The following is a 25,783-nucleotide window of genomic DNA, read 5'->3' as shown; positions in this document are numbered from 1 at the left end:
AAATGGAAGAATCAAACAAACTTAATCTGCAAGTTGTACTATAATTAGTTGTATGTAACAGTCCGAGTCTAAAGTATGAAGTATTTGAATAAAATTTCAGTGCATGAATAGATTCATTTTGGCCTAAGTAGCTCTCCCAAACTACAGTACATATGCACAGTATAAGCTTTCTTCCCAAATCTGCTAAAATTCAAGTTTCACACTGTTTAGCGCGAATGGCCTTGAAGTACATTAAAATCTTGACAACTCTTAAGCGCGAGGACGCACGCCCAAGATAACGAAATTGCTGAACTCAGCAAATGCCTATCAAAACTAAAACTACAAGCTCGCACGATTCTTGCAATTGTCTTGGATTTTCGGGGCCGCTCGCCCAAGTAGCAACGCAGAGGTCATCTCATCCTTTACAGTAGGATGTTGAGTAAAAAGGTGCTGGTCCAATACCGCTGCAATTAAAATCCTCAAGAAAATACAACTGAGCCAATGACTTCCATGGCTTCTAGCTATCCTTGGGTTTGTCAGCTTGGAGGACGGTTGATGATCGGAACAAGGCCAGTCGGCCTAACAGGTAGAGCACGAGCACGAGAACGTGACCGGCGAAATAGATGCTCCTGTAGAAAGTGAGCGTCTCACTGAGTTCCAGCAACTGGAACGATAGTCCGAGGTAAGACATGCATGTGATCCTGGTGAACCAGAGTAGACAGTGGAGCGATAGCTTTATCTGTTAAAGACAAATCGTTATTTTTCTAATTTTCATCCTCTTGTTTCTAATTTAATGTTTTATTTTTTATTTTTTTACTTAAGCGTTTGATTACGCGACTGATGTTCGTGCGAGTAGATTTTTTTGTCTCAGTTGTTTATTTTTCTTTTTTCTTTTTTTTTTTATCACGGTAGTAGATAACAAAATTTGAGAACTTTCGAATGAATATTAACGAACGCGAAGATTTAATTTAATTTATTACTTTTTCGTACTTTTTGAGGGATAAAAATCCAGGAAAATTTTCAAAATAATATAACATTATTCAGACATTTTAATTTCATTAATAAAATTCAAAAATATCGAGTAAGCTTGTGTTAAGTATATACGTGCGTGCATGCGTGCGTGTGTGTGTGTGTGTATGTAGCATATACTGAACAAATTTTAATGATAATTATTGATAAGCTCGATAACATTCAGTCTTGTAATACTATTCGCCGATGCTTCGAATACTGAAATCTAATCATAAAACAATTTTTTACTTCTATAGTCAATAAAACGTAGAATAAAGTTTTATAAATATTTTTATTTTTAGCATAATTATTTAGGAAAACTGTTTATTTTTTATTATATAATTTCAAAAAGACAATGTACTAATAAGTGAAAATAATGGCTTGTGTGATTAAAAATATATTTAATTGTCGTTGTTATCATCATGAATAACAAAATTTTTTATCAATATTATATAAGAGCACTTATTAAAGTTAAAAATATAGAAGTTGATGCTATTTTATTCTAATGGATAGTATTGGAAATTTTGTACATTATTAATTCGAATATCGTATTAATATCGAATTCAAAATAAGAAATTAATTTTTATATCGAGAAAGTGTCTTATGTAATTATAGTTTACATTAATAAAGTAAAAACATATAATTAAAAGTCGTATGTTCTATAAGAAATGTATAAGGTTTGTTCTATTTACGTAATTAATTTTTATGAAAATATTCCACATACTTCTACTTTATTAATCACGAGGCTTAATCTAAATCACGCGAAATATCACTTTAACTTGCTATTGTGAAATTCTCCAAAATATCTATTTATGATGTTTTCACAAATATACACGTGCGAGCAACTGCTCGTTTATCGACAATTCTATTATTTTACATTTAAGATGCAGAAATTAAATATCATTGTTATGATATCATAATGAATATCATTATTATTAAAATCTCTTGTAACTTGTGCCACTTAAAATATAATGATATATTAATATAAAATTGTCTACCTATTCAATACAATAATAATTATCGAACATAAATAATTAAGCAATGCCATCCCTCACTGAATTATAAGCCGCTTGTTTATAAATAAATTATTGCTGGATACCTGTATAAAAAGTTAACACTCTACTCGTAGTATTAAAATATTTATTTAAATAATAACATTTTTCGTTTCTCTTCAGACAAAAAATAAGCGTGGAGCTCGATTAATTCGGCTAAAACAGTCTTTTCCGACGTATTAATGGCAGTCAACTAATGCAAAATCCTGGCCTATCAATGCACTTACCGGATGTCCTCGGGAATATTTCCTGTAAACCCTCGCATAAATGTCCTCCATGGGCAGGAAGAAGGTGATCTGGCAAATGCAAAGGTAGTATCCGGGCAAGTAACCGTGCCAGAGGGCGGAGAGGGTGAGGGTAGCCGCCGTTCTCAGGCCACGATGCGGGAACCTTTTATACACACACACGGCCATCCAATATTGCACACAGGTGTTCCACTTCTTCATGGCGTCGCGCACCAGGATGCACTTTTCCACCTCCCACACGTTCATGTTATGCACCGTCTCGAAATCCAGTTCGTGGGGTTTAATCGATCGGGGGTCGTTGGATCTGTCGACGAGTTGCAAATTAGACACGGAATCAGGAACTTTTGTGTGCTTGTATATTTTGGAAGGCTTGGCATGGCTTTATACTTTTTATTAAATCATTACTCGCAAGTTTTACGTAACGGGATTGCTTTTAAACATGTGATTCGTAAAATCAGCTCATAAACGTCGTATTATAAAATTTACTATTAAATATAGACTGATACAATGCAATACTTATGCAAAACTTTTGTGTTAATTGGCTCAAACAGGGCCTATTCTTTCAAAGTAATTAATTTTATGAAAAACAATGGTGAGAGTCGTATCGAGGGTCTGAAAGGAGAATCATAAATGGTCGATACTTCTACTCTATTACCGTTACGATGTCATTGGACATAACGTACGAATACGAAATAACAAGGTGGTCGAAAATAATTGCAAGAAAATTACCCTCAAAATGTTTAAAAGTTTAATTAAGTGTTGAAAAATCATTAAAAATTTTGTAATGAGTTAATAATTTCTTCAATTGGTGCGTTTGTCTAATTTCATAATTATATATAGAGATTTATATATAGAGAGAGTAGTGCCATCGATGATATATCTAATGTATCGTTAAATTTAACAAAACACAGTGCATCTATATAAAGAAGTATGTTAACGGATGTCGCAAAATCATGTACCATCACGTAAATTGTTTATTCAAGTATACGAAATATCAATGGAATTTTATTTGCATGTGTTTTGTTTTCGTTTTTTAAAACTGTATTTATAATTTTTAATTTAAATTACGAAGAGCATATATTTTCAGTATGTCTCCCGGGTAAAAAATAATACTCTATAACTTGTTGAAATACGACGAGAGTCTGCCGCATTAAAAAAACAAACTAGAAAAATAAAGCATCGATTTATTAAAACTACCATTTAATATTAAAGGAATGCTTAGTAGTAGTGGTATTGTAAGTCCCAGTGGCAATAAATTTCAGTTTCGAACGATTACGAGTAGCGTATAATAAAGCAAACTTTAATATTTCGCATACTATGTACTCACAGTGCTATTGTAGTCTTGTAATCCTTAGGGCCAAGGCCAGACACGGGCTCGCATTTGGTCGGATAAGCACCCAATCCGGCCATTTGGCAGACGCACTCGGACAGCATCATTCCTATATACATCCGCATACGAAAGGTGACGAACGTCGGATAAATGTACCAGCACCTGTAGAGGAACGACCTGTCCGCGAATTCATCCGTCAGTGAATACTAAAAAGCGAATGCCAAGGCATTTGATTACGATTGCAATTATATATACATTTTATGTCAATTACCTTGGCGGGGAAGAAAAAGTTTGACAGGAGGAAGCAAAAGGTGAAGCCACTGATTTGAACGAGCTTTTTATAAGTGTGGCCCCAGTGATCAGCTTTGGCTGCGAACGGACGATGCAGCGAGTCCCAATATGTTCGATATCGATAATAAGGCCCTATAAATAAACAAAAATTGCAACCCCTCGATCTCCAAACTGGCATTTACGCTTAAAAGTACTGCGAGGAGAGTTATGTGTATATATATATATATATATATATATATATATATACGCGAATATAAAAGAGGCCCTTTCAAGTTAAGAGACTTTTCAAATTAAATATTTGCTGTATTTTAATAATATAACGAACACTGCTTATATTCTGTACATAGAGTCGAATCGAATTGAACTTTTGCAAATTGAATTTTTAGGACATTTTACGAACAGTACGGCAGCATATTTGTTTAAAAACATAAAAAGCGATAATGATCCTAACAATTATTAAATTTAAAAATAATTGGTTGCCGATAAAGTAGATTGCATACGGGTATTTATATTGATTATTTTATTCTCATGAAATAGAAGACATATTGATTTCACCCGGGTATGACTAAAGCTCGGTCGACTTGTACAAACTATAGGGTTTCCGTATGCATAATTTCGATGCAGAGGAAATAAAAAATTCGGAAAATGTCCCAACTGAAGTGAAATTGCCAAAAAAATCTATTCATCGTATCTGGTAAGAAACGATTCAATGTTACATTAGGCGTACATCAATAATATATAATAAATGACAAATGTTGATTTTTTCTATTTTATACATTAATTTTACAAAAGACAATGAACGCATATCTAATTAAAGGTAGTATATATGTCGATTAGTTTTTCTCTGTTACGTTTTACTTGAAATCAACAATATTTTAAAAGAAAATTAAAACTGTTCTTTTCAAACATAAGTAGTTCGAATTTCATATAAAGCACTTGTATTATACAAGAAATCCTTTCGATGCCCAAATTATAATAGCTGTAGTAGCATTGCCAAGAGTTACTGGGAATTAGTTACTTCTTTCATGGTAAATCCATTTCAACGATTGTGTAATATTGAGTATAAAAGTAAACAGTATTTTCTTTAAACGAGTTAAAGTTGATACTTTTAATACATAATATTATGCAAATTCATAAAATTTTGGCATATAAATATAAATAAATTTCAAAATATAATTAATATCCGTTGGTTCTGTCAGTTACATTTCAAATGTACGTATAGTTCACTGACTTTTCATACTAATAGCTTTCAAATTTTGGTAATTTAAAAACCGTGTAGAGTGAATTAACAAGTAACTTCCTATGCCGTATTCACAGAGATTATTAACACTTTTTTTATATTTAATAATCCATCGGTTTCAATAATAGTCTTATTTTTCTTGGACTTCATCCACGGGCGTTATCCTATGTATCTTTATATTAAAAAAATCAGACAAACTACACGGTAATTCATCGACTAGGCAAATTATACAATCGACTGTTCAGTGTCGATCTTTCCGATGGAAAACGAACAAATATCAAAAGGACCCCAGCACTCGTAATAATATATAAGCTAGAAGAAGCACTATACCGAGCGAGTGGCAAGTGGACTCTGCAATGACACGAAGTCGAGCGATACCTCGAAGTTGCAAATAAATGTGCCCCTGTCGATGGCGCATTTCCTCGCGTCTGTGGTCTACGCACCCCTGCCTCCCACTTGTCTTTTTATCACAGAAGTTATTGATGATAGTAAGACTAACCGGTTAGGACGCCGATGTAGCTGAATGCGTAATGGAAGACGTCGAGGAGGCCAAGCCTCGCAAGGGCGGCGGAACTTATGCCCTGAGGATCATCTTGAGGCGCCGTTGTTGCGGAGTTCACCTCGAAAGCAAGTCCGGCGAGCTTCAGCGTCAGCATCATCTGGACGAGGTTCGCATGGCCCGGGGGCGTTGGCAGTCCGAACCACTCCGACAGCCGGAAGATGACGAGCAGGTAGAAAAAGGAGAAGAAGAAGCTTACCAGGTGGCTGATCCTGCAACGGACGTAGACGAGTATCATCAGACCCTGACTCTTCCTTACTTACTTTGCCTCGGTACTCGCTGTTCAGTACTCGTCCGCTTCACGGCCTCGAGTGAATTTTTTTTATCTTTGATTCTAGTTGACGCGAAGTGTAAGGATGAGAAAATCTACGACTGGCAACTTGTGTATTTTTTCCTCACTTCTTGCTTATCTCACTCGAAAGGAGATAGTAGCTTTTTTCATCAAAATCATCGCACTATGATTAAATGACAATTATAAGTTAAGAATGAATAATATCGTGTTGCGTTTTTCTTTTTTCAATCACTTTAAGTACGTAAAAAAGTAGGGATGCAAGCAGCGTAGTTAACCATTTGAATTTTTATAGTCATTTGCTTTATATATAATAAAACGACTATATATTTTTTGTAGATTGACATTATGTGCCAATTTCAAATACGACGGCATTAATGAAATTATAGGGAAATTGATAATTATCGGAAGGATAATGTATATTAAACATAAATACAAATTTATAAGAAGTTAAAGTTTAATGTATTATTACGATTTCTACTAAAAGTCAAGAAAGCAAAGAGTTTTAATATTTACATTAAAAAATCAAGCAGATAAAGGAGTCACCGCGTAACAAATACTTTTCCAAACGTTTGTAACTGAATTTTTATTCGGCAAATTTAAACTGATTACAGTTGTTCTAATCATTGGAAATTAAAGTGACGCTCATATAGTTGAAACGTAATGCAAAAAGCACCAAGCAGCGATCGATTAAAAAGTATAAGCAACCGAATTACGGGTCAATATATTCTCGCATATTTGCATAGAAAAAAATGAACGTTACAAAACAAAGCAATTCGAATGGAAATGACCGAAGAAGCATATTTGCTCGCAAGGAGGATCGACGGTAAACAAATATTCCGGTAAAGCCTCGGCACTCAATTGTCCCATTTACTAAGAAATTAATTCACCGATTGGCCATTCGGAAGTCACTGACGAGAACTTAATATCCGTTCGCGCCTTGTTGCCATACTCGAGAGAACAAACTCAACATGGATAATCGGTTAGCAAAATTAAAAAGTCCAATCGTCCAACCAACTGGATGCCGCAGTGCAACGATTATACAGTCTGGCCAAACAAACAATAATCGAACGCTGGCTTACTAACCTGGGCGACAGCTGCGTGATGATTAGAGCATTGACGAAGGTACTTATCAGGGGATGTATCACATGGGTCTTGCTGACCAGGACGACGAGGAAGAGGCCCAAACCGGTCCCGGCCCACTGCCGCGAACGCGGTGACTCGATCTCTCGGTACACCTTGCCGAATCCGATGCACATCAACAGCAGCCCCACGTAGATGAGGTCGTCCAGCAACATTGTGCCGTTGCGTCTTAAAACTTGCGCGTCGACCTATCGGTAATGTCTGTTAATGCGAAGAGGACCAAAAATTAAAGCGAGCCTGAGCGCCGTGACGCTTCTTTCCTCATCCATTTAATTAAATTGAGCAAGGGTTGGCCTTTTATAAATTTCGTGTTCTCGCCGACCTGGCGAGGCCAATGCAATCAGCGGGAGTCCAACCAATCTGGTGCTCCATCGAGTCCAGGTATAATGGCGGTAAGACTTTGATTTTTATTTTATCGCGCATGCCGTCCAAACCAACTCCACGGGCTTTTAATCTATTTATGGATTTTTTTTTAACGATTTCAGAAAATTACCGACTCTTTTAACCTACTTTATAGATTAGTTAATTGCGCTATATTCTGATCTCAGTTAAAATGTATTATAGACTACAAGCTAAGCCTTCATTTTATTTTAAGAATTGTAAAAAATATTTGTCTCATCGGTAGGTGAGAGAGTCAATATCAGTAGATTTTAATAAACATCAATGACAAAACTATTCTAGTCCAGTGCCACCTTCTAGGCCATCAAAATACTTCGATTTTTTTTTTAACGAGAAAATCAATAAAAATTGTAAAAGTTAATAATATTTGGATATTTAATGCGCGCGTGTGTGTGTACATTGAATATATAGTGTCTTTTAAGCTGTGACCTTATCTGCGTGATTTTGATTGAAAATTAATAGCGAACGCTTTTTAGATAATAATAAATATTTTTAATCTATGTTGGTTTTGCAAAACTTTCATAAACATTTCGTCTTTTACATTATTTACGTGCGATTAACTTTCGTTTGCACAATTATTTTAAGAATATTTTAGTTTATTTTAAGAATATTTAAAGAAATTCAGTAAATTTAAATACTAATGGCCTCGGCTAAATATACATATTACATAGTTCACAACAACACCAGAAGTTGACAAATATATTATATATTATATATTTATATACTTTATTGGCTCAGTCTTGCTTTGCATTATTCTTCATACACATATTTTTTATGCTCATTACAACGGCTGAAAAAAATTTGTTATTTAGACATTAGAATAAGTTATTTTATTAATTATAAGAGTTAATAGCTTAATGGAGCAATCAATGCTAAAGCCAATACAATTAAAACAAATAAATATATTTTATTATTAATATATATTTATTCCAAATTAAGAATTTTCAAATAAAAAAAATGCGAGGGAATTTTTCTTATTTACTTACTTTCTTATCTTTTTTCACTGATCATATTTCATAAAGCATAATGAAATGGATAGGGTTGAAAAAAATAAAAGTACTCCAATTTTGTCGATTCAAATCATTATTTTTTATTAAAGCGATGATTGTTATAATTTCATAAATTTATTAAACGAAAAATGCAAATTCATATCAAAATAAATAAATAATACATGAATCAATGATGAATTAAAAAATAGCATAATACATCAATCAATGATGACTTAAAGAATAAAATAATACATGAATCAATGATGAATTAAAGAATAGAATGATATATGAATTAATGATGAATTAAAGAATAGAATAATACATGAAGCAATGATGAATTAAAGAATAGAATTTTTATACTGATTTATTTATATCTCTCGTGAAATAAACTGTTTTTTTTTCTTTTGAATTTTACCAACCATAAAGCGAGGAGCAAATTTCATTTAGATAAATGAATGGTATATCGCATATTCTAATTAAAAGAAGTATACTATATTCGAATAATATTTAGTATTCATAATATATATTTATAAAAGAAAATAAAAATCCATTCCTGACTTAAAAAAAATCGAATAATAATTTATTTTGCAAATATCTATTTGAATAAAATTCGGGAAAATCCTATAGATTTGAATAGATGTTTGCATGAACGTTCCAACAATAAATCTGTATATTGAAGTGAATTGAATGGCGAAATTTGTTATTTCTTTAATAATAAATAAAATAATTTACTCATTCATATTTTAATTTTAACATCTTACAAACTATTTCGACAAATGGTATACAATTCCATACTAATTATTTTTAATTTCAATAGTATCATCAATGTTTTGATTGTTGTTAATTTTTGTATTAGACATTTATGTATATATAATAATAATTAATATTAATAATATTTTATAAGTAAACTGAAGTATAATCATGAAAAAAAACTGTTGTTACTTAATGCATTGTGAGTGTTTTTTATATTAAAACTTATTCGGAATAAATCTTAATTTAGAGCTAAATGTGCTTTAATGATTTAGGTGCTAAAACTGCAAATTGTATTAATATGAATAGTTCCGCCCATTGAATAATAAAGTATCAATACTAACTTCTTAATCAGTTATTGGTTTCTTTATCAAAGAACTCTTTATTGTTCAGTTAATAAATGAGTTCAATGAAACTGTTATTTTAACTAGTTATGAATGAAATTAAAAAAACTTTGAGGATTTATATACATCTGAGGTTTACTTTATAGATGAATAAGTAATTAAAATTTATTTTATCTCTTTAAATTGCAAGGTAAACTTTTTCCTCTCAAAATAAAACACTTTATATATTGAATAGTTTTTTCTTTTGTTTTTATAAGTCATAAATAAAAATGCTAATAAACGTAATATTTCATAAGTGACATAAAATCTAAATTCGTATCAATTCATTATAAATGTATTTATAAAGTTCTAAAAGGTAAAGGCGAACTCGCTCGTCACTCAGAAAAAATAATCTACATTATCATATTTTGTCAATGGCTGTGAAAAAATATTCTATTTCTACCAATACACAAGCACATTAATATTCATTTTCATCAAGTGTATCGTTTCGTTATAAAATGTAATATAAAATTTGATGGGCGCTGATCGTATGATTTTCTTATAAGGTTATATAGCAAATGTCATAAGGTTGTATAAAAGAATTTAGTAAAGGTAGCGGAAGAATCACATTATAAATTGAAATTGATCCTTTTTCCTCACCTGTGCAACCGTACTAAAACACAACAATGCTATTGTGACAGCGAAAAACAAAAAAATATTAGAAACTTATAAGAAAATCTCCCTAATCCCTTTGACGGTCCACGGTGCTTCTCCAGAATCTTCCGTGGCAGCAAAAAGCCACTGTATTTCGACGAATCATCACAGAAACACGAACGAAAATCCAACAATTACAAAAGCTCACGGTAATTCGGAACAAGGAAGCTTATCGACAATGTAGGTAGCACTGTCCTCCCGCACACAAAGAGATAACAAAATTAAATGACCAAAACCTTCGTGCTCGCTTATCACCTCGACCTCGCGTGGACGTCGCCTTCTCGAGTCGTGACCCCTAGCGCTCCCTGGTCAAAGCCCACACCCCAGCAACGTATCCTTACGAGCACCAACCGTGAATATGCTCACGACGACGACGACGGCGGCGGCGGCGGCGATGGCGCGAGTCCATCCGCACGAGCGAATCTTCCAACGTGACTACCACCACCACGGAAGATGTGTCTGCGACTGGGGGACGCAACTCGACTCGCACGAGATAAAAGACTTTAGCGTGGCAAACTCAGTATAGCTCAATGCTCTACAGTACGTGGTTGGTGGAGTGCGCGTGCGGCCAATTGACAGAGAAAGAGAGAGAGAGAGAGTGTACGGGTGATTGTAGCGGTGGGGATTTGGGGGGGATGCGTCGGCGGGAGAGGGGTGGATAGATGGATGCTTCTCTGCATCGGCGCAAAAGACTTTCACACTGCCACCAACTAACTATTGCGGTAGTTTTTTCGAATCGCTGACAATTGGCTCGCCCACGAGTCTCCTGCCCTTACTCCATACCTGTCGTGCCGAGCACGACTGATGATGCGTGACTGATAGTACGACCTTTCGTCAGGCCACTTAAATCACAGTGTTGAGAAGAGACATTGGAAGAGACGAGAACTATAGCGTGAAACTGGTGGTCTCCAATGTTAAAATCTTCCTTTAACCCTAAAATCGAATATGACCTCGAGCCCTCCTCCTCCTCCCTGCCGCCGCCAACTCGCCAACCCATCAACCCACCCCAAATATTATTTGTTATCGGCCAAACGCAGAGGCGACAGTAGGAGTAAGCTCGCCGAATTGATATGAGCCGACGCGATTAGAACGAATGAGCGTGGCTGCGAGAATTTATTTGAGTAATCGTAATATGAATATCGTGTATTTAAAATATGTAATTCGCTGTAAAAGTCAGAGATTAATTTCCCTCCGAGGAAGTGGAATTCGTGATGGGTATAAACATTATCGACCACTATCTTGCCTATTCGCCCGTTTTCATCCAATTATCCTTTCAATCGAAATCCACCACGAAATGCAATATTTCTTGGACATCCAAGAGCCAACGAATTTATCAATTTCAAATTTATTATCTAATTTTATAAATCATTCAATATAGCTTATTTTTAATCACTAATACGATAATGTTTAATGGTCGGAAGATTTGATTCGACATAAAATTCAAGCCAAATATAACTAAATGGCTGATATACCAATATTGTACTGAGATTGTTACGCCATACGTAACAATTTCACGTGGCGTATATAACTTGTTGTCGCATTCGCTCTTTTATTACATTACGCAATAATTTTTGGAAAATTCCGGCATTGGGTAGAACAAACTGGTGTACAATTATTCTCAATTGCTTTGAATTATGTCTGAATGCATTATTATGCACGTCGCGCATCTTCGATATTAATGCATGAATGAGCGCGAGACGAATTCTAACGATTCATAGTAGTATACTATAACGAGTATAGCTAATTTCGATGAAAATTATTTATAATTTAATATTCCGCCGCTATCGTCCATAGTCTTCGCAGTAAATAGATACTTAATAATTTAATTACATAATAATTGCCTAGTAAGTAGAAATGCGCTTGCTAGGCAGCCGTAAAGGTGGATCGCACTAAAATCGATAATTAATGTTCAACTCCAAAAGATGAATAAAGCTGATAAGAATGAAGCCACTCGAGCAGGAGCAGGAGGTCCCGCTAGAGCTACGGGCACAGAGTATCGACGTCAAGCCATCCTAATATTGAAAATATTAAATAGATTCCTCGTCCGCAGGCGTTTACCAATGGCAAATAAAGTGCAAATAGCCACGAGATAATCGTCATTCCAAAATCTAAATACGTCGTCCGGCAGACCGAAGCCTGTCGAATATAACGTCTTTGCTCTTCATTTTTGCACATTGTCATGCGAGGAGGCTGCGGCTGACGCTGCAACCGTGACTCTACCCCAGCGGAAGTACCGGAGGTGTGCACTCTGATATATCGCTTCTGTCTACGCGTTCGTTCGATTTTAGTTTTAAGAGAATTTTTGTGAGACCTCGCGATCCCGATGAACGCGGAGCGCTAGCAACTTACGTATCAATGTCCGCATTCTATAAATAGCTTCGTTCTCAAGGTCCGCGATGCTGTTCCTGTAAATAGTTAATGAGGCCTGGCTTTGCTGGCTCGCAAATTTTTCTTGAAACGAGAATCGATGATTCCACCCATTTTATTTTTACGTAAAACAGAAAATCAATTTTCACTAAACATTATTATTAGTGTTGTTGTTGTTATTATTATTATTATTATTGTTTTGTTATTATATAGTAGTAGTAGTAGTATAGTAGCAGCAGCAACAGCAACAGCAATAGCAATATTATTATTATTTTCTTTAAAAGATATTTGTTTTGACACGTTTTTAAGAATTGCTTCATGTTACTCATCATCATTGCACAATTTTATAGTTACATAAAAAGTTATATGAAATTGATGGCATTTTTAATATTTATAATCGATGAAGCGATGAAATCAATATTTAAATAAATTCAATATTCAGTACATTGTAAACATGCATTGGTGTATGAATGATGAAAATAAGATAAATAATATTATATTATTATACAACGAGAAAATAAGCGAATGGATTAGAAATATGTGTATTTATTTTGAATTTTTTGTTTATGAAATCTGAATGATAATTAATCCTCTAATCTAATTACGATTATCAAGGATAATGGAACTAATTTTTCAGAAATATTCGAATATCTTTACTATGCTCATGTTCATGTTTACAATAAGCTACTGTTTGGGATTCGAGCAACTTCGAAGAATTTAAAAATGGTAAAGTACAAGCTCCCGGACGCTTATGTTTGTAAACATTGATTCTTCGAATTCTTAAATAGTCTAAGCCTTATTGTCTAACGTTCTACAATATTTCCGCATAGCAACGATTGAAAATCCTCGAACCTTTCAAGGCAGTGTCCTGGACTTCTCGAATATTCTGGAGCTCAATTTCTGACGTAATCAAGATTTTCGGCTTAGCAATAAGCCCCAGTACTATTGCCAGCTTTGTAAGCTGCCACGAGAATATTTAAGAGCAGCTCGCAATGCACCGGAGCTCACTGTATTTTTATCTATCATTCACATTAGTTATTGCTCACAGTAATTCTCAATCAATCAGATATCAGTTTATACTCACACAGCCACTAAACTCCGCCGTATACCAGTCAATCATATTTAATATATACGCACATAATTCTGTCAGACCCTGCAATAATAAGTTAGTAAGCCAACAGTGAAGCCATAATAATTTATAACCATTTAAGTGCACCATATTAAAGCAGTCAAGAGTGATGATTACATTTCAATAGTGAATACTAAAATAGAAGCGCACCACCTACACAATCATCATATGATTAGGTAAGTCATGAACCTCTGTTAATTTAATTAAAGAAAGACAGATATTGGATCGCGAAGCTCCCGCGAATGGCTGATGGTGTATGAAAAAACACCGGCTAAATGGGTAGATATTGGATTGTGTATTAGATAGAAATTGTTACGGGTTGTATGCAATCCGCCAATTCCATGGCTATCAGCGGTGGTAAGACAATATTGCCTCACCTGCTTTGACCGTTGTTTCTTAAAGTCGAAAAACGTGGCTTGGGATGACGTACTGGCTCCGAAGCTGAAGGCTGCGCACACTTTGAACGTATCCGCGGATATCGTGGTTAATAGGATCGCCAAACCGACGCGAGCTGTACTCGTTAAAGACAGAGCAACATACAGAAAGTTTCCGTTGTATATTGGGGAATTTAACAATCTTTACATACTGCGAATAATGATTCAGAGTATTTGAAACATCTGACATTAATGCAGAGTACCGGTATAATTTTTCAGCAAGACCAGTTCCAAACTTAAATTCGTATGTCTGTAACATATGACGAGGTGCGCCAACTCGAGGAAGATAGCTGAGCAAGTTTTTGGTGGGCATTGAGCCTGGTGGATACAAATTAGCAGGCAAGAATGGCTGGTCAGCATCCAAAGCTTGGAAACGCACATTTTGCATGGTGACATACGGTGATATATTCACTTCATAGACATTTTGTGCCTGCGTAATACGACCAAATGTACCAGAAGGAATGTCGATGTTATCAACGTTCACTACTTCCACACCTGCACTGCGGGGTAATGACGCGTCAGGAAAATTCAATCTGACGACTGTTCCATCAGGAAGGACGTTGGTTCCCATATGTGCGAGGAATTCACCGATTCGATCAAGGATTACCATCACGCGGGGTATCAGGGAGAGTGGGGCAGCCGGGCAGCCTCATCCGAGAATCGGTCCTTCCTGTTATCGTTGCGGATCGTATCCATGATCCAAGATTGTAGGACAACGTTCATACCGTGTAAGAATACGGTATATTGTATCTCACGTGTTCAATGTGGTGCATATTCACGTAGTTGGCGGTAGGTGGCTACGCAAAGTGGGGGAAAGCTAGACATCTCCACATTTTGGCATCGTTTAGTCACAAATCGACGTAATCCTTGGACAACGTTACATAACGGATCTTTTGTTTCGTTAGAGTTGGTGAGCGAAAAGTACTTGCTCGTGTCGAAATTATTACTAACAGTTGCCTTACTAACGTCTAATTACGTCTCTGGTGTCTGTTGGGTCTTGACTGGACTCTAGCCGAAGTAGAGGAATCGGACATCTCTTGGCCGTTGTTAATATCCATTTCTATGGTATACGATTATATGTATAAATGATAGCACTTTAGTAGACAAAACGACTAGCTGACGGTGTACGAAAAAACACTGGCTAAATAGGCAGATATTGGATCGCGAAGCTCCCGCGAACGGCTGAAGGTGTACAAGAAAACACCACCTATAAGGGCAGATAATGGATACATTACCATCACGTAGCAATACACGATGAAATACCAGAGATTTACTACCTCTTACTTTCAGTGTAACAATTCACCACCAAGCACACCATAGAGGATCAGGAGATTTACACCTACCGCTGCATGTAGTGCATACCAACGTCACGTCACAACTACCATCAAGATCTCACAGATTCTCAGCACCATCGTAGAATCATATTTATGTGTAGTATGCAAATAAATAAAGAGAAAAAAATGCCACGATACACTATGTGTTAATATTGAATAAATACGCATTCCTCTTACACTTGCCAGCAATCCTCCCGAACATCACTGGGAGATTTAGTCTAATCTTAGACAGCTACTTTTATTTGAACTAGATCATTCACAATAATCTTAAATGAATAACTTCTTATTAACAAATTCCAGTTAGATTTTAAGACGAGATAATAAACGTGATAATAAACGCGTTCGCTTATGTATGAACGTATCTTTGATGAATTTGCTCAATGTAATTAATAACAAATATTAATTATAATACTGACAAATGTATTATTTTGAAAGGAAAATAACCAATTTGAGATGATTTTTGTATATAGTAATAATGATATAATAAAAGTTAAAAATAACTTTAATAATTGAGCGTATATATAGGTTTGTATTAAAAAAAAGAAAAGAAGTATACAATATAAAACTATAATAATGTTTCCCTCTAGTTAGTACAATTTTAAAATTCCAAATAAATTATTTAAAATTAAAGTGATAATTGATGAAAAAACAATTTCCTAGTTTAATTTATTTATATTTCAATAGTTCATTATTTATATTCATAGATAGATAAAATATTTCATAAGTCTTTATATTTATTTTCCGTTATTATTCAACAAGAATAAAGAAAGGTAAGTACAAATATTGAGATTTTAGAAAGGATAACAAATATTCGCTTTTTTAGTTTTTACTAAAAAAAATTAAAGATACTACAATTAAACAATAAAATATCTTTTCATATTTGTTAGTTTTTCAATTTAAAAACATATATTATCTTTAGAAATAATATCTACTACTAGCATATATATTATTTTTATAAAATTTATAGGCTTGGATTATTACTTTCAATATTTAAGAATCATTTATTTTTTTCTTATTTCTTATCGATAATTAAATTGTTTCGTTTAAAAATCTGTTTTACTTTTGGGTGATGGTGAATTGATAATGTATAGTAAACAATTTTATTAGTTAATATAAATACGTTCAAACACTTGATCAGTAATTACAAACACATTTGTTCTTCCTAATAAGAAGTATGCGTTTACAAAGAAGAAATTTATATTTCCATACCCGTTTGAAACATAAATCCAATGCTTCAAATGTCCTTAATATATTTTATTTAACTATGCATCTTAATATTGTTTTACATTTTTGCAAGATTTATTTTGAGAAAATTATATCTCCACAGCCATACATTTGATTTCAATAAATATTAAAAAGTGATAGAATTCAAAGCAACGTTAATTGTTTACGTAAAACGTGAATAAAAAAATGGAAAAAATGTAGTAAAAATATTCTAGGTTTTTTAAAATAATAAAACTGCGGTAAAATTTTATTTAAATAAAAATACGTGACATTTACTTTCAAATAAGTCAATATTATATATCCTTTCACAAATATATATTTGTACATACGTATTTATTGAAAACATGACTATTAATTTACAAATATATTAACAAATTAATAATCTGAAAAATATATATTTTTAATCTATTATTCTCAAATATAATAAAATAAAAACGGATTTTTGCTTGAGGGGTTTACGGATCTTACAAATAATAATAAACACATTTCATGTTTTTCACTTTCAACATTTTTTTATTAGAAATCACGTAATAAAAGAAATTTCTCAAATCGCGGCTTCCTTACGTTGCTCGGAGAATTCTTAATTAATGTTGAAAACGTCGATATTTAACACTTATTGACAATTTCGAGAATTACTATGGAAGCTTCAGTAATTTATACCGAAATTTGTTCGCTAACTTTTGTAATTTTATAGCGATAGTTTTCTCATATTTGTTATTAAACGATAAATGCTACTTCATTATTTAATTATACAAAAAGTCATAAACATACATAACATTCTCGTCATCATGTTTCCAAAAGTACAAATTATAAAATATATACTAATTAATTTGTATTTTCTTTTCGAAAACTTTAGTATAAAGAGTAGCTATAAAATAAGGATAAACCTCGACTAGAAATTCCCATTGAAAACGATAACAGTTGTCAATCATTTTTCGCAAGATTTTAATTAATGAAAGTTTTAAGAACATGTACTAAATTGTTAAATTAAAAAATTGTAGAAATATGATAAAAATCGTATATTATGAAAACCTTAAACTGAAAGTCACACAATTTATTTAATTTTAACAAATCTATTAGATAGAAACTTATTTATTTCAACTCGAGGATGTAATAAATGTCATCTGCATTATTTTCTTTGTCAAGCAAAAATGAACGAAAAATGATTTCTTGAATCATCCACAATGAAAAGCCTTTATCCAGGTTGTAGGTTATTTTCTTTGAAGTTTCGAGATACAAAGTGTACAATGATTGGGATTCTTAGTCTAGGCAAAAGCATTTGCTTCAATCTAAGTTCTTTTGCCTAAAGCTTTCTGCGTCATTTCCTTCTGCTTTTGGGCAGCCATTTCCTTAGCTTTCTTCTCATCCTCTCTCTTTTTAGCTGCTTCCTCTCTTTGCTGCTTAATAATAGCAAGTCTTGCCAAATCTGCTCTAGCTTGGTCTGTTTTGCCTGCAGCATGTAATTTTTGATAGTTCGCCTTTGCTCTTTCTTTTTCCAATTGCTCCCTGAAAATTCAGCAAATTACTGAATTTATAAATTGCATTTATCAATTATTTTCAATAGTTACTTTTTCTATATCTAAGATCTTATAGAATTTATTAATGTTAATATTTTATAAATTAAATACTGCATGAATGGCATTTAATAATTTAATTTAGTTTTATTTTACTAATTAATTTTGTGAATGATTCAATTGAATAAGTTCATCTTAAAATTTATTTAATATCGCGGATTCAATTGACGTTATAAAAACATCATTTTTATTTCAATTACCTTTCTCGTCGGGATAGTTCAGGCTTTGAAGCATTTGCGAGTGCTTCATTTAATTGTGAAAGTTTCTTTGCTTTTTTTTGTACCCTGTTTGGATTTTCCACTTGAATTAAATTTTCCACTCCTTTCGCTTTACTCTGAAAAAATTATAAAAAACAATAATTTATTATTTATAGAATAAAAATTTATGAAAAAATTGTAACTAATTATTTGGATATTCATATAATATTTTGTCAAATTTATTATATTTACTTTAAGTTTATAAATCAATAACATTGAATGTTTTAGGAATTAATTTTAGACATTGTTTTAAGATTAGATTTTTTTTACCTCGGTATCAGACTCTGATTTACTGTCACTGTCATCGCTATCTGATTCATCATTCTTCCCACCAGCAGCTTCATCTTCTTCGTCACTCGATGTATCACTTACTTTATTTTGCTAAAAATTAACAATAATAAATATTATATATAAATTAAATGAAAAAAAGGGATGAAGGAAAAGAAACTATAATAAAATTTAATAAAGTGTTAATTCAGGTTGGATATTTATAATGCATACTCTTAATTTTCGTTTTTCTTCTTCTTGTCTGCGCTGCTCTTCTAATTCTTCGGGATTTGTGAAATGTCGGTTGCGACCTTTATGATTAATGAATTTTCCTGTATCGATCAAAATATAAATATGATATTTTTAATGAGAAATTTTCAAACTACAAAAAATTAAATTTAAATCATTAAAAATATAATTTAATTTATCTTGGATATTTGTAATTGACAGAGTCACTATAAATCTGAGCATATATCTTTACAGATGAAACAAACATAGTAAATGTTTGCACAATAATAAAATTTATTTCGTTTTATATATATCAGCTAACCAACAACTTAGAAACTGATATGGAGCCTGCGAGTAGTTAGTACACAAACAATGAACATATTAATGCATAGAAAAGAAAAATAACGTTTAAAGGGAGAGTAGCAATGCATAATAATGCCAATAATTGTCACCAACATAAAATTACAAAAGTTCAAATTAATAAAAAAACTTAAAGTTAACGACGTTTAATAATGCTTACGAAAAATTAATATAGATTACATATATTATGGTTGTTTGTGTGCATGTTTGCGCGTATGTGTGTGCGTGCGTGTTTATTCGTTTGTTTATTTATTTCTATGAAATTATGACTTTTATAAAAAAGGTTTTTCAATAATATTAAATAATAAGATAACAACGTCAATGAACAAAATTAATAAGTACGGAAAGAAAATAGCCGCTCGAGCGAGTGAACTTACCAAAAATCTTCATTAAAAGCGTAAATGACAACTACGATGAAATTAAATTTAAACGTGAGAAATAAAAAGTTAAAGGAAAAAGGGAAGAGCAAATGTTAATCTATATTTTCGAATTGCATGAAACGATATTTCTTACTAGAGGTTAAAAGGTGACATTGGAATATCATAAAAACATTCAGAAAGTAAATAGACTAAAAGTACTTAAAGCATTGAGAGATAATCTAGCCATTTTGATAATTGAGTAAAATTTTCGAATTCATAAAAAAAGAAGAAAAAAAATTGAACGGAGAATAAAGGAAATGTTGAACCATTCGCGCCAAAACCGTGCTCATCCTAAAGGTTATATTTATAATTTGTAGCAAGGTGAAAAATATATTGCAATGATTGGAATTAATTCATTGAACGTTTAGAATGGAAAGATTTTTAGAGGCAAACGAGAAGTTCCCCGTCATCCATGGAGTCTCGCGCGCACATGGAAACAAGAAAGCTTACCTCGGCCCATCCTTGTCCTTTATTGATATCCTGCTTGCTTGGAAAGAATTTCGATAAATGATTAGTGGAAAGCTCCAAGGCTCTGCTTTATGCCGGAATGCAGATTCCGATCGTGTTAAGCTTGTGGCAGTAGTGGTGGAAAAAATAAATCAACGTCGCTCGCCCGTGTCTTTCTACCAATTTCGAAGCAGATTTCTAAGAGAGTAATATAAAGCGAAACTCGTTTACTTTACGTCCACAGCCGAATACACGAATAGGTTAGATCGGGGTATTACGACGGAACTTGGGACTGTGTGTGTCTCTGCACGCTTGCGCAGTGTTACCGCGATATATATATATATATATATATATATGCACCACATTGTTTTTTTATTTGCGTGGAAATGTTTGCCGAGGAGTTCGCGGAGGCACGAAATGCTGGTGCGCGCGCGCAAACGTTGAATTTTGAACTTTTGCGAATCGTGCAGAATTTGAATTGTGAACGACAGGTACAGCAGGTCTTTAAAATTATTGATTCGTCGTACCTCGCGTTGTTGGCTAAATGCATGGCTAATAGTGTCGATGCATAGGATGAAAATGACGAATTACGAATTCTTATGCTTCAAACTTTTTAAGATTGTTTGAGAAGCATTCGACGCTATTTCTGGAAATTCAGTCCGAAAGGAACTTCGAAAAAATTTCTTTGGAAACATTACAGAATGGATTGGTTTCTATTGGCGTGAAGTTGTAGACATTTTACCGGCATCATACACTTTGCCAATTTGCATGCGTGCGTGCACCCACGTACTCTTGCAACAGCTGTAGTTTCTGAAGGACTGTGCATATTTTTACGTAAATTATTACGAATAAATAGAATATACGGATAGGATGAGAATATATTAATATTATATCAAATATATCTAACTCGTACGAACTCGTGAAAAAAAATTCTTCCATAATATTAGATAGATTAAAGACGATAACAAATGATGAAATATATCGTACAATGATTTTTCTGTAATACACTACATCAACACAACCATTGATATTTAATTTTTTATAAATATGTATTGGTAATATCAAATGTGATTCAGGATGGTATTTTAAGCAATTTCGTAATTAATAGCCTTATATAACTTTCGATTACATTCATCGTTCGAAAATATTTATGCATTATAAATAAAATTCATTAAAATTATGTTTACGCTTGCAAATTATAATCACTGTAATTTCTGTAATGTCTACTAATTAAAATGTAGGCATTGATGAACATAACCTTTGAATAACGCAATGTGTATAACTAGTTTCTTAAAATTTATAATTTCGACAAAATGTATATAAAAATATATATAAATATATATACTTTTTATAAAAATATGTTATTGAATTATCAATTTATATTAATAATATTTGAATATCATATTAAAAAATCAAGATTTGTTTACAAGAAGAAGAAGAACCATTCTGATAACTATGAGAAGTTATGCAGGTTTAAGACAATTTAAGAATCAATAATATACAAGCATAATAGATATTAATTGCTGATTGCTCAGAAGTCTGAAACTCAGAAAAAAATAGAAGCTAATAATTCCACTTCATTGTATCATATTATAAGTTATTTTTACCCTTTCCTTTGTATTAAAAAAAGCATATCTTTATGCTATTTTTCCATTTTCAATTCAATAATAACAATAATTATTATCACTATACCATTTTTCCCTTAGATCGTTTATTTTTCTATATTATGAGCAGGATCATATGTGTCTATATTCTCTATATTTTCGGTAACTTTTCTGATGAAAATATTGTGATTATGATAATTTTATCAGATTCTAATAAATGATTTTGTTAAAAATACAGAAATAGCCAAATACCCTTAAGCATTACACTGGGCACATGCAAATGCTCTTTATCATAATAATTCATTGATTAGCCGAGTAGAATCTACCAATTGCTATAATTTTCCTAAATGACATTAATATTCGCTGCAAGTTCCCGTAAAGGGATGTACCATTGTTACGACCTTTATTTGTCCCTTTGTCCGATCATTAATGAGTGGTCGTTTTTGTCGCTATCATTATAGATTGACCACCCTTCCAATTCCAAGTCTATTGTTCTTCATTTCCAAGTATTGCTTTGTTAAATACCCTGGGTTAAATCATTGCAGTGATCATTATATCGAATGATGCTTAATTGTATTATATTTATAGAATATTAATCCTCCTTAGATTAATATTAAATATCTTTGGGACGACCAGCCACATTTATTGTTTAATTTTATCTATCCTGATTTAAACACAAAACCTTCGCGTGATTTCTTTAATGTTGCATTTCAATAACTTTGATGGTCCTCCTGCTTCATAAAAAATACTACTTATTCTTTAGCAAAGTACTTTAGATCTTTTAAATTCCATTTTATCTAAGTCATCAAGTTTTTATGAGCGCATCAAATGTCGTTTGGTTGAACATTTTCAATTAATATTTAAATAACAAGTCTTTAAAAAAATTAATTTTTTTTTATCCTTAAAATGCCAGTCATTTCAAGTATATCAATGCGTTTTTGCCAACCAGCGAAAGTAATAAGACAACTTTCGTATAGTGAAATATTTCGAATTCATCAATAGCTATAATTAAGTCAGAAATTTGACGAATTTTTTACGAATGAGTGGATTGGTATATGTATAGCATATCAAATTTAATACTTTTTTTTTTAAACGTATGTTTATTATTTAAATGTTATTTAAACATCGTTGTTCGCATTATATTGGCAAATTTTTTATTTTTTATTGTAAAAGAATCAGAAAGTTTAGTATATTGTGAATGATATTATATATATAGAATTTTTTTAATCGTTTAATTGTTATTTGAAATCTATTTTTACTTTATAATGCATTTATTTAACGTTAATTTTCAAATCAATTATAACAATTGAATATTTTTCTACAAACTGTTTCAATCTGTAATTCATATTTTACAATAATCCATTATCTTTTTTCAGATATTACAATAGCGTACAAAATGAAATTTTTTTATTAAACGTTTTTATTTTCTCTTCTGTTTTTCAGATATTTGGTTCTGAAAACCTTCCAATATTAGCACGATATATTGCCTTTAGCATCTCGCCTTTGTGTTCTCATATGTGTAAATCATACACAAAACACTTTTGATTATCTTGTAAATTCTTTATTATGCCTAGCTAAGTGTACATATTCCTTGAATATCGAGCACATTCTTAACCATCGTATTTAAGTTATTTTAAATAAGATCATTTATTTGTCTATTTTGACAAATAGCAGTTTCATACAAGAGGACCTAATGATGAATAAATCTATTAATGAAGTTTTTGTATTAAGACATAATACATTCAAGTGAATACATGCTACGTTTATACGAAATTTTGAAGAAAAAAAAAATGAAGGAAGAGAAAATATTTAATAGAAACATTATCAAATAATCAATATTGATATCAATAATCGTTACATCGAGGGCATCCAATAATAATCCATTGACTTGATGGTTGCCCTTCGATTTTGAATTTGAATCATAGCTCTACTCTTCTTCTTTACGATTAATATTTAACAAATGACAGTAGAGAGCTTGAAATCATTTATGAAGCATTTATACGATAATTATGTAGGAGATACAGAAGTAGCAGGATTAACTGTTGCAAAGCATCTTCCCTTCTTCTTTCTACAAGTTCGTGTACGGTATCTCATTATGTTCTTCTCATTGCCATTCTCAAAAACATCGGCCCAGAAAGAGTCAACTCTGATAACATATTTCCTTTGAATACTGTCTACGAAATACAGGTTTCGTTGCAATATAATCATTCATTATCAAACAGCTACTTTGTTTACAATGATAAATTGCCATAAGATTATACGGAATAGCTCTAGTAACGTATATATTTACCAGTTGATTTCACAATTTTTTTTTATCAGTATATACGATTATTACAGTGCTTTATGTTTTTCATAAAAATTGTTTATCAGAATCTATCGTAGACATATTTATAATAATATCCACTATATTACACTGAGGAGTCTGATTGTGCTACGACAAGAAATTATCTTAAACGTTTAATATATATATATATATATATATATATATATATATATATACATATTCAATCGGATAATTTTTTTTATTGATATTATATATTCCATGAAAATACATATGAATTAGCAGAATTGCACACAAATTAAACAAACTTTTTACGATAATTAATTCGTCATTCGAATTATTATAGGTTTAACGAATACCTTTAATGATACAGTATAGTAACTATTTTAGTCATAAATTTGGGTTTAGTCATAAGTTGTAGGAGGAGTATTATAAATAAGTAAATATAACGAACGTTTTGCTTATTAGATTATCTTCCAAAATTATTTGTACTTTTGTTTAATTAAAAATGATGCATTATTGAAAATAAAAAAAAAATAAAAAAAAAGAATATAAATTATAAAGGCAATTCTAATTAAAAATATTATCGAACATATATAATTGTAGCCACGATGGGTTTTTAATGCGCTTTTATATGAAAACCTAAAGACGGAAAGTCATATTTTATTTAACAAGTGCACTCATACATTTTTAAAAACTATTGGCTTTTATATAGATTCTCACTTGCAAAATTAATATTAAACTTATAAAGTATTTGAAGTATTGTCCGGTATCTTAAAAAACCTATTTTACTATATTACCAGTTGTTAATATTTTATTTAAATAAGGCAATCTTCAATTCTATTTTAAAAATATATAATTTCTCTTTATATTTATATTATATATTATTGCAAAGGAAAAATGAAAGACAATTTTCATAATTACATATTTTTTAACAATTTTTTAGAAAAAATTCAAATTTTGCGACAAAATTAAATTCGTAATTTTTGTTAACTCAATTGCATTTATCGAATGACATATGTTATCTCTTAATATTCCATTTCTTAATAGGCTGACTAGAATTGTTAAATGATAAACTCTGTAATCAGGTTCTGCATTATGAAGCCGAGAAGCTTCATCACCTATCGTGTTCAGAATGCATTTTATGTGTTCTTCCATTGAAATTCTTGTTGAAATTTTACATAAGAAACAATACAATTTAAAATAAAACATGAAACAATTGCGCTGTACATATGCTTCAGATTTCGAACCCAATCTACGAGAAAGTAATATTTGTGTTTGTCAAGTGCTTGCATTATACGAGAGTCAAATTTAAATATGATTATCTTTATTTAAAATAAATCAGCTCAATCAAAACATTATAAGCATTATTAAGATAATTTTAAAAGAAAATTTTATTGCATCGCACATATATTCAATGCAATTTCTATTATACATAGCTTATTATTATATATTATTAATTTGCAAAGAATCCAAAGAAAGTGTTATTTATTGTTTTTAAAGATTAAAGAGAAGTTACGTAAATAATAACATTAATTATGCATATT

At 31.9% G+C, this 25,783-nt stretch overlaps 2 protein-coding genes across 2 annotated transcripts; both read right to left on the bottom strand.

The window, feature by feature from the left end:
• Positions 1-467: 467 nt before the first annotated feature.
• On the bottom strand, positions 468-7,334 carry frj (membrane bound O-acyltransferase domain containing farjavit). The gene is made up of 6 exons (XM_011503956.1): positions 7,080-7,334; positions 5,645-5,916; positions 3,886-4,037; positions 3,612-3,820; positions 2,225-2,588; positions 468-718 (listed from the first exon to the last, which is right to left on the bottom strand). The coding sequence occupies exons 1-6, from the start codon at positions 7,289-7,291 to the stop codon at positions 497-499; spliced, it is 1,431 nt and encodes a 476-aa protein (XP_011502258.1). The 5' UTR covers positions 7,292-7,334; the 3' UTR covers positions 468-496.
• A 9,954-nt stretch (positions 7,335-17,288) lies between these two features.
• LOC105361659 (28 kDa heat- and acid-stable phosphoprotein) lies at positions 17,289-20,652 on the bottom strand. Its single transcript, XM_011498913.1, has 5 exons — positions 20,355-20,652; positions 19,132-19,229; positions 18,901-19,011; positions 18,574-18,707; positions 17,289-18,305 (listed from the first exon to the last, which is right to left on the bottom strand). Exons 1-5 carry the CDS (start codon positions 20,362-20,364, stop codon positions 18,089-18,091), a joined length of 570 nt encoding a protein of 189 aa, XP_011497215.1. The 5' UTR covers positions 20,365-20,652; the 3' UTR covers positions 17,289-18,088.
• Between the last annotated feature and the right edge of the window lie 5,131 nt (positions 20,653-25,783).

The sequence above is a fragment of the Ceratosolen solmsi genome, unplaced genomic scaffold (genome assembly GCF_000503995.2).
Source record: "Ceratosolen solmsi marchali unplaced genomic scaffold, CerSol_1.0 scaffold10, whole genome shotgun sequence".
NCBI lineage: Eukaryota > Metazoa > Arthropoda > Insecta > Hymenoptera > Agaonidae > Ceratosolen > Ceratosolen solmsi.
The sequence above is the reverse complement of the archived record's forward strand: the minus strand, read 5'-3'. Positions and strand labels throughout refer to the sequence as shown.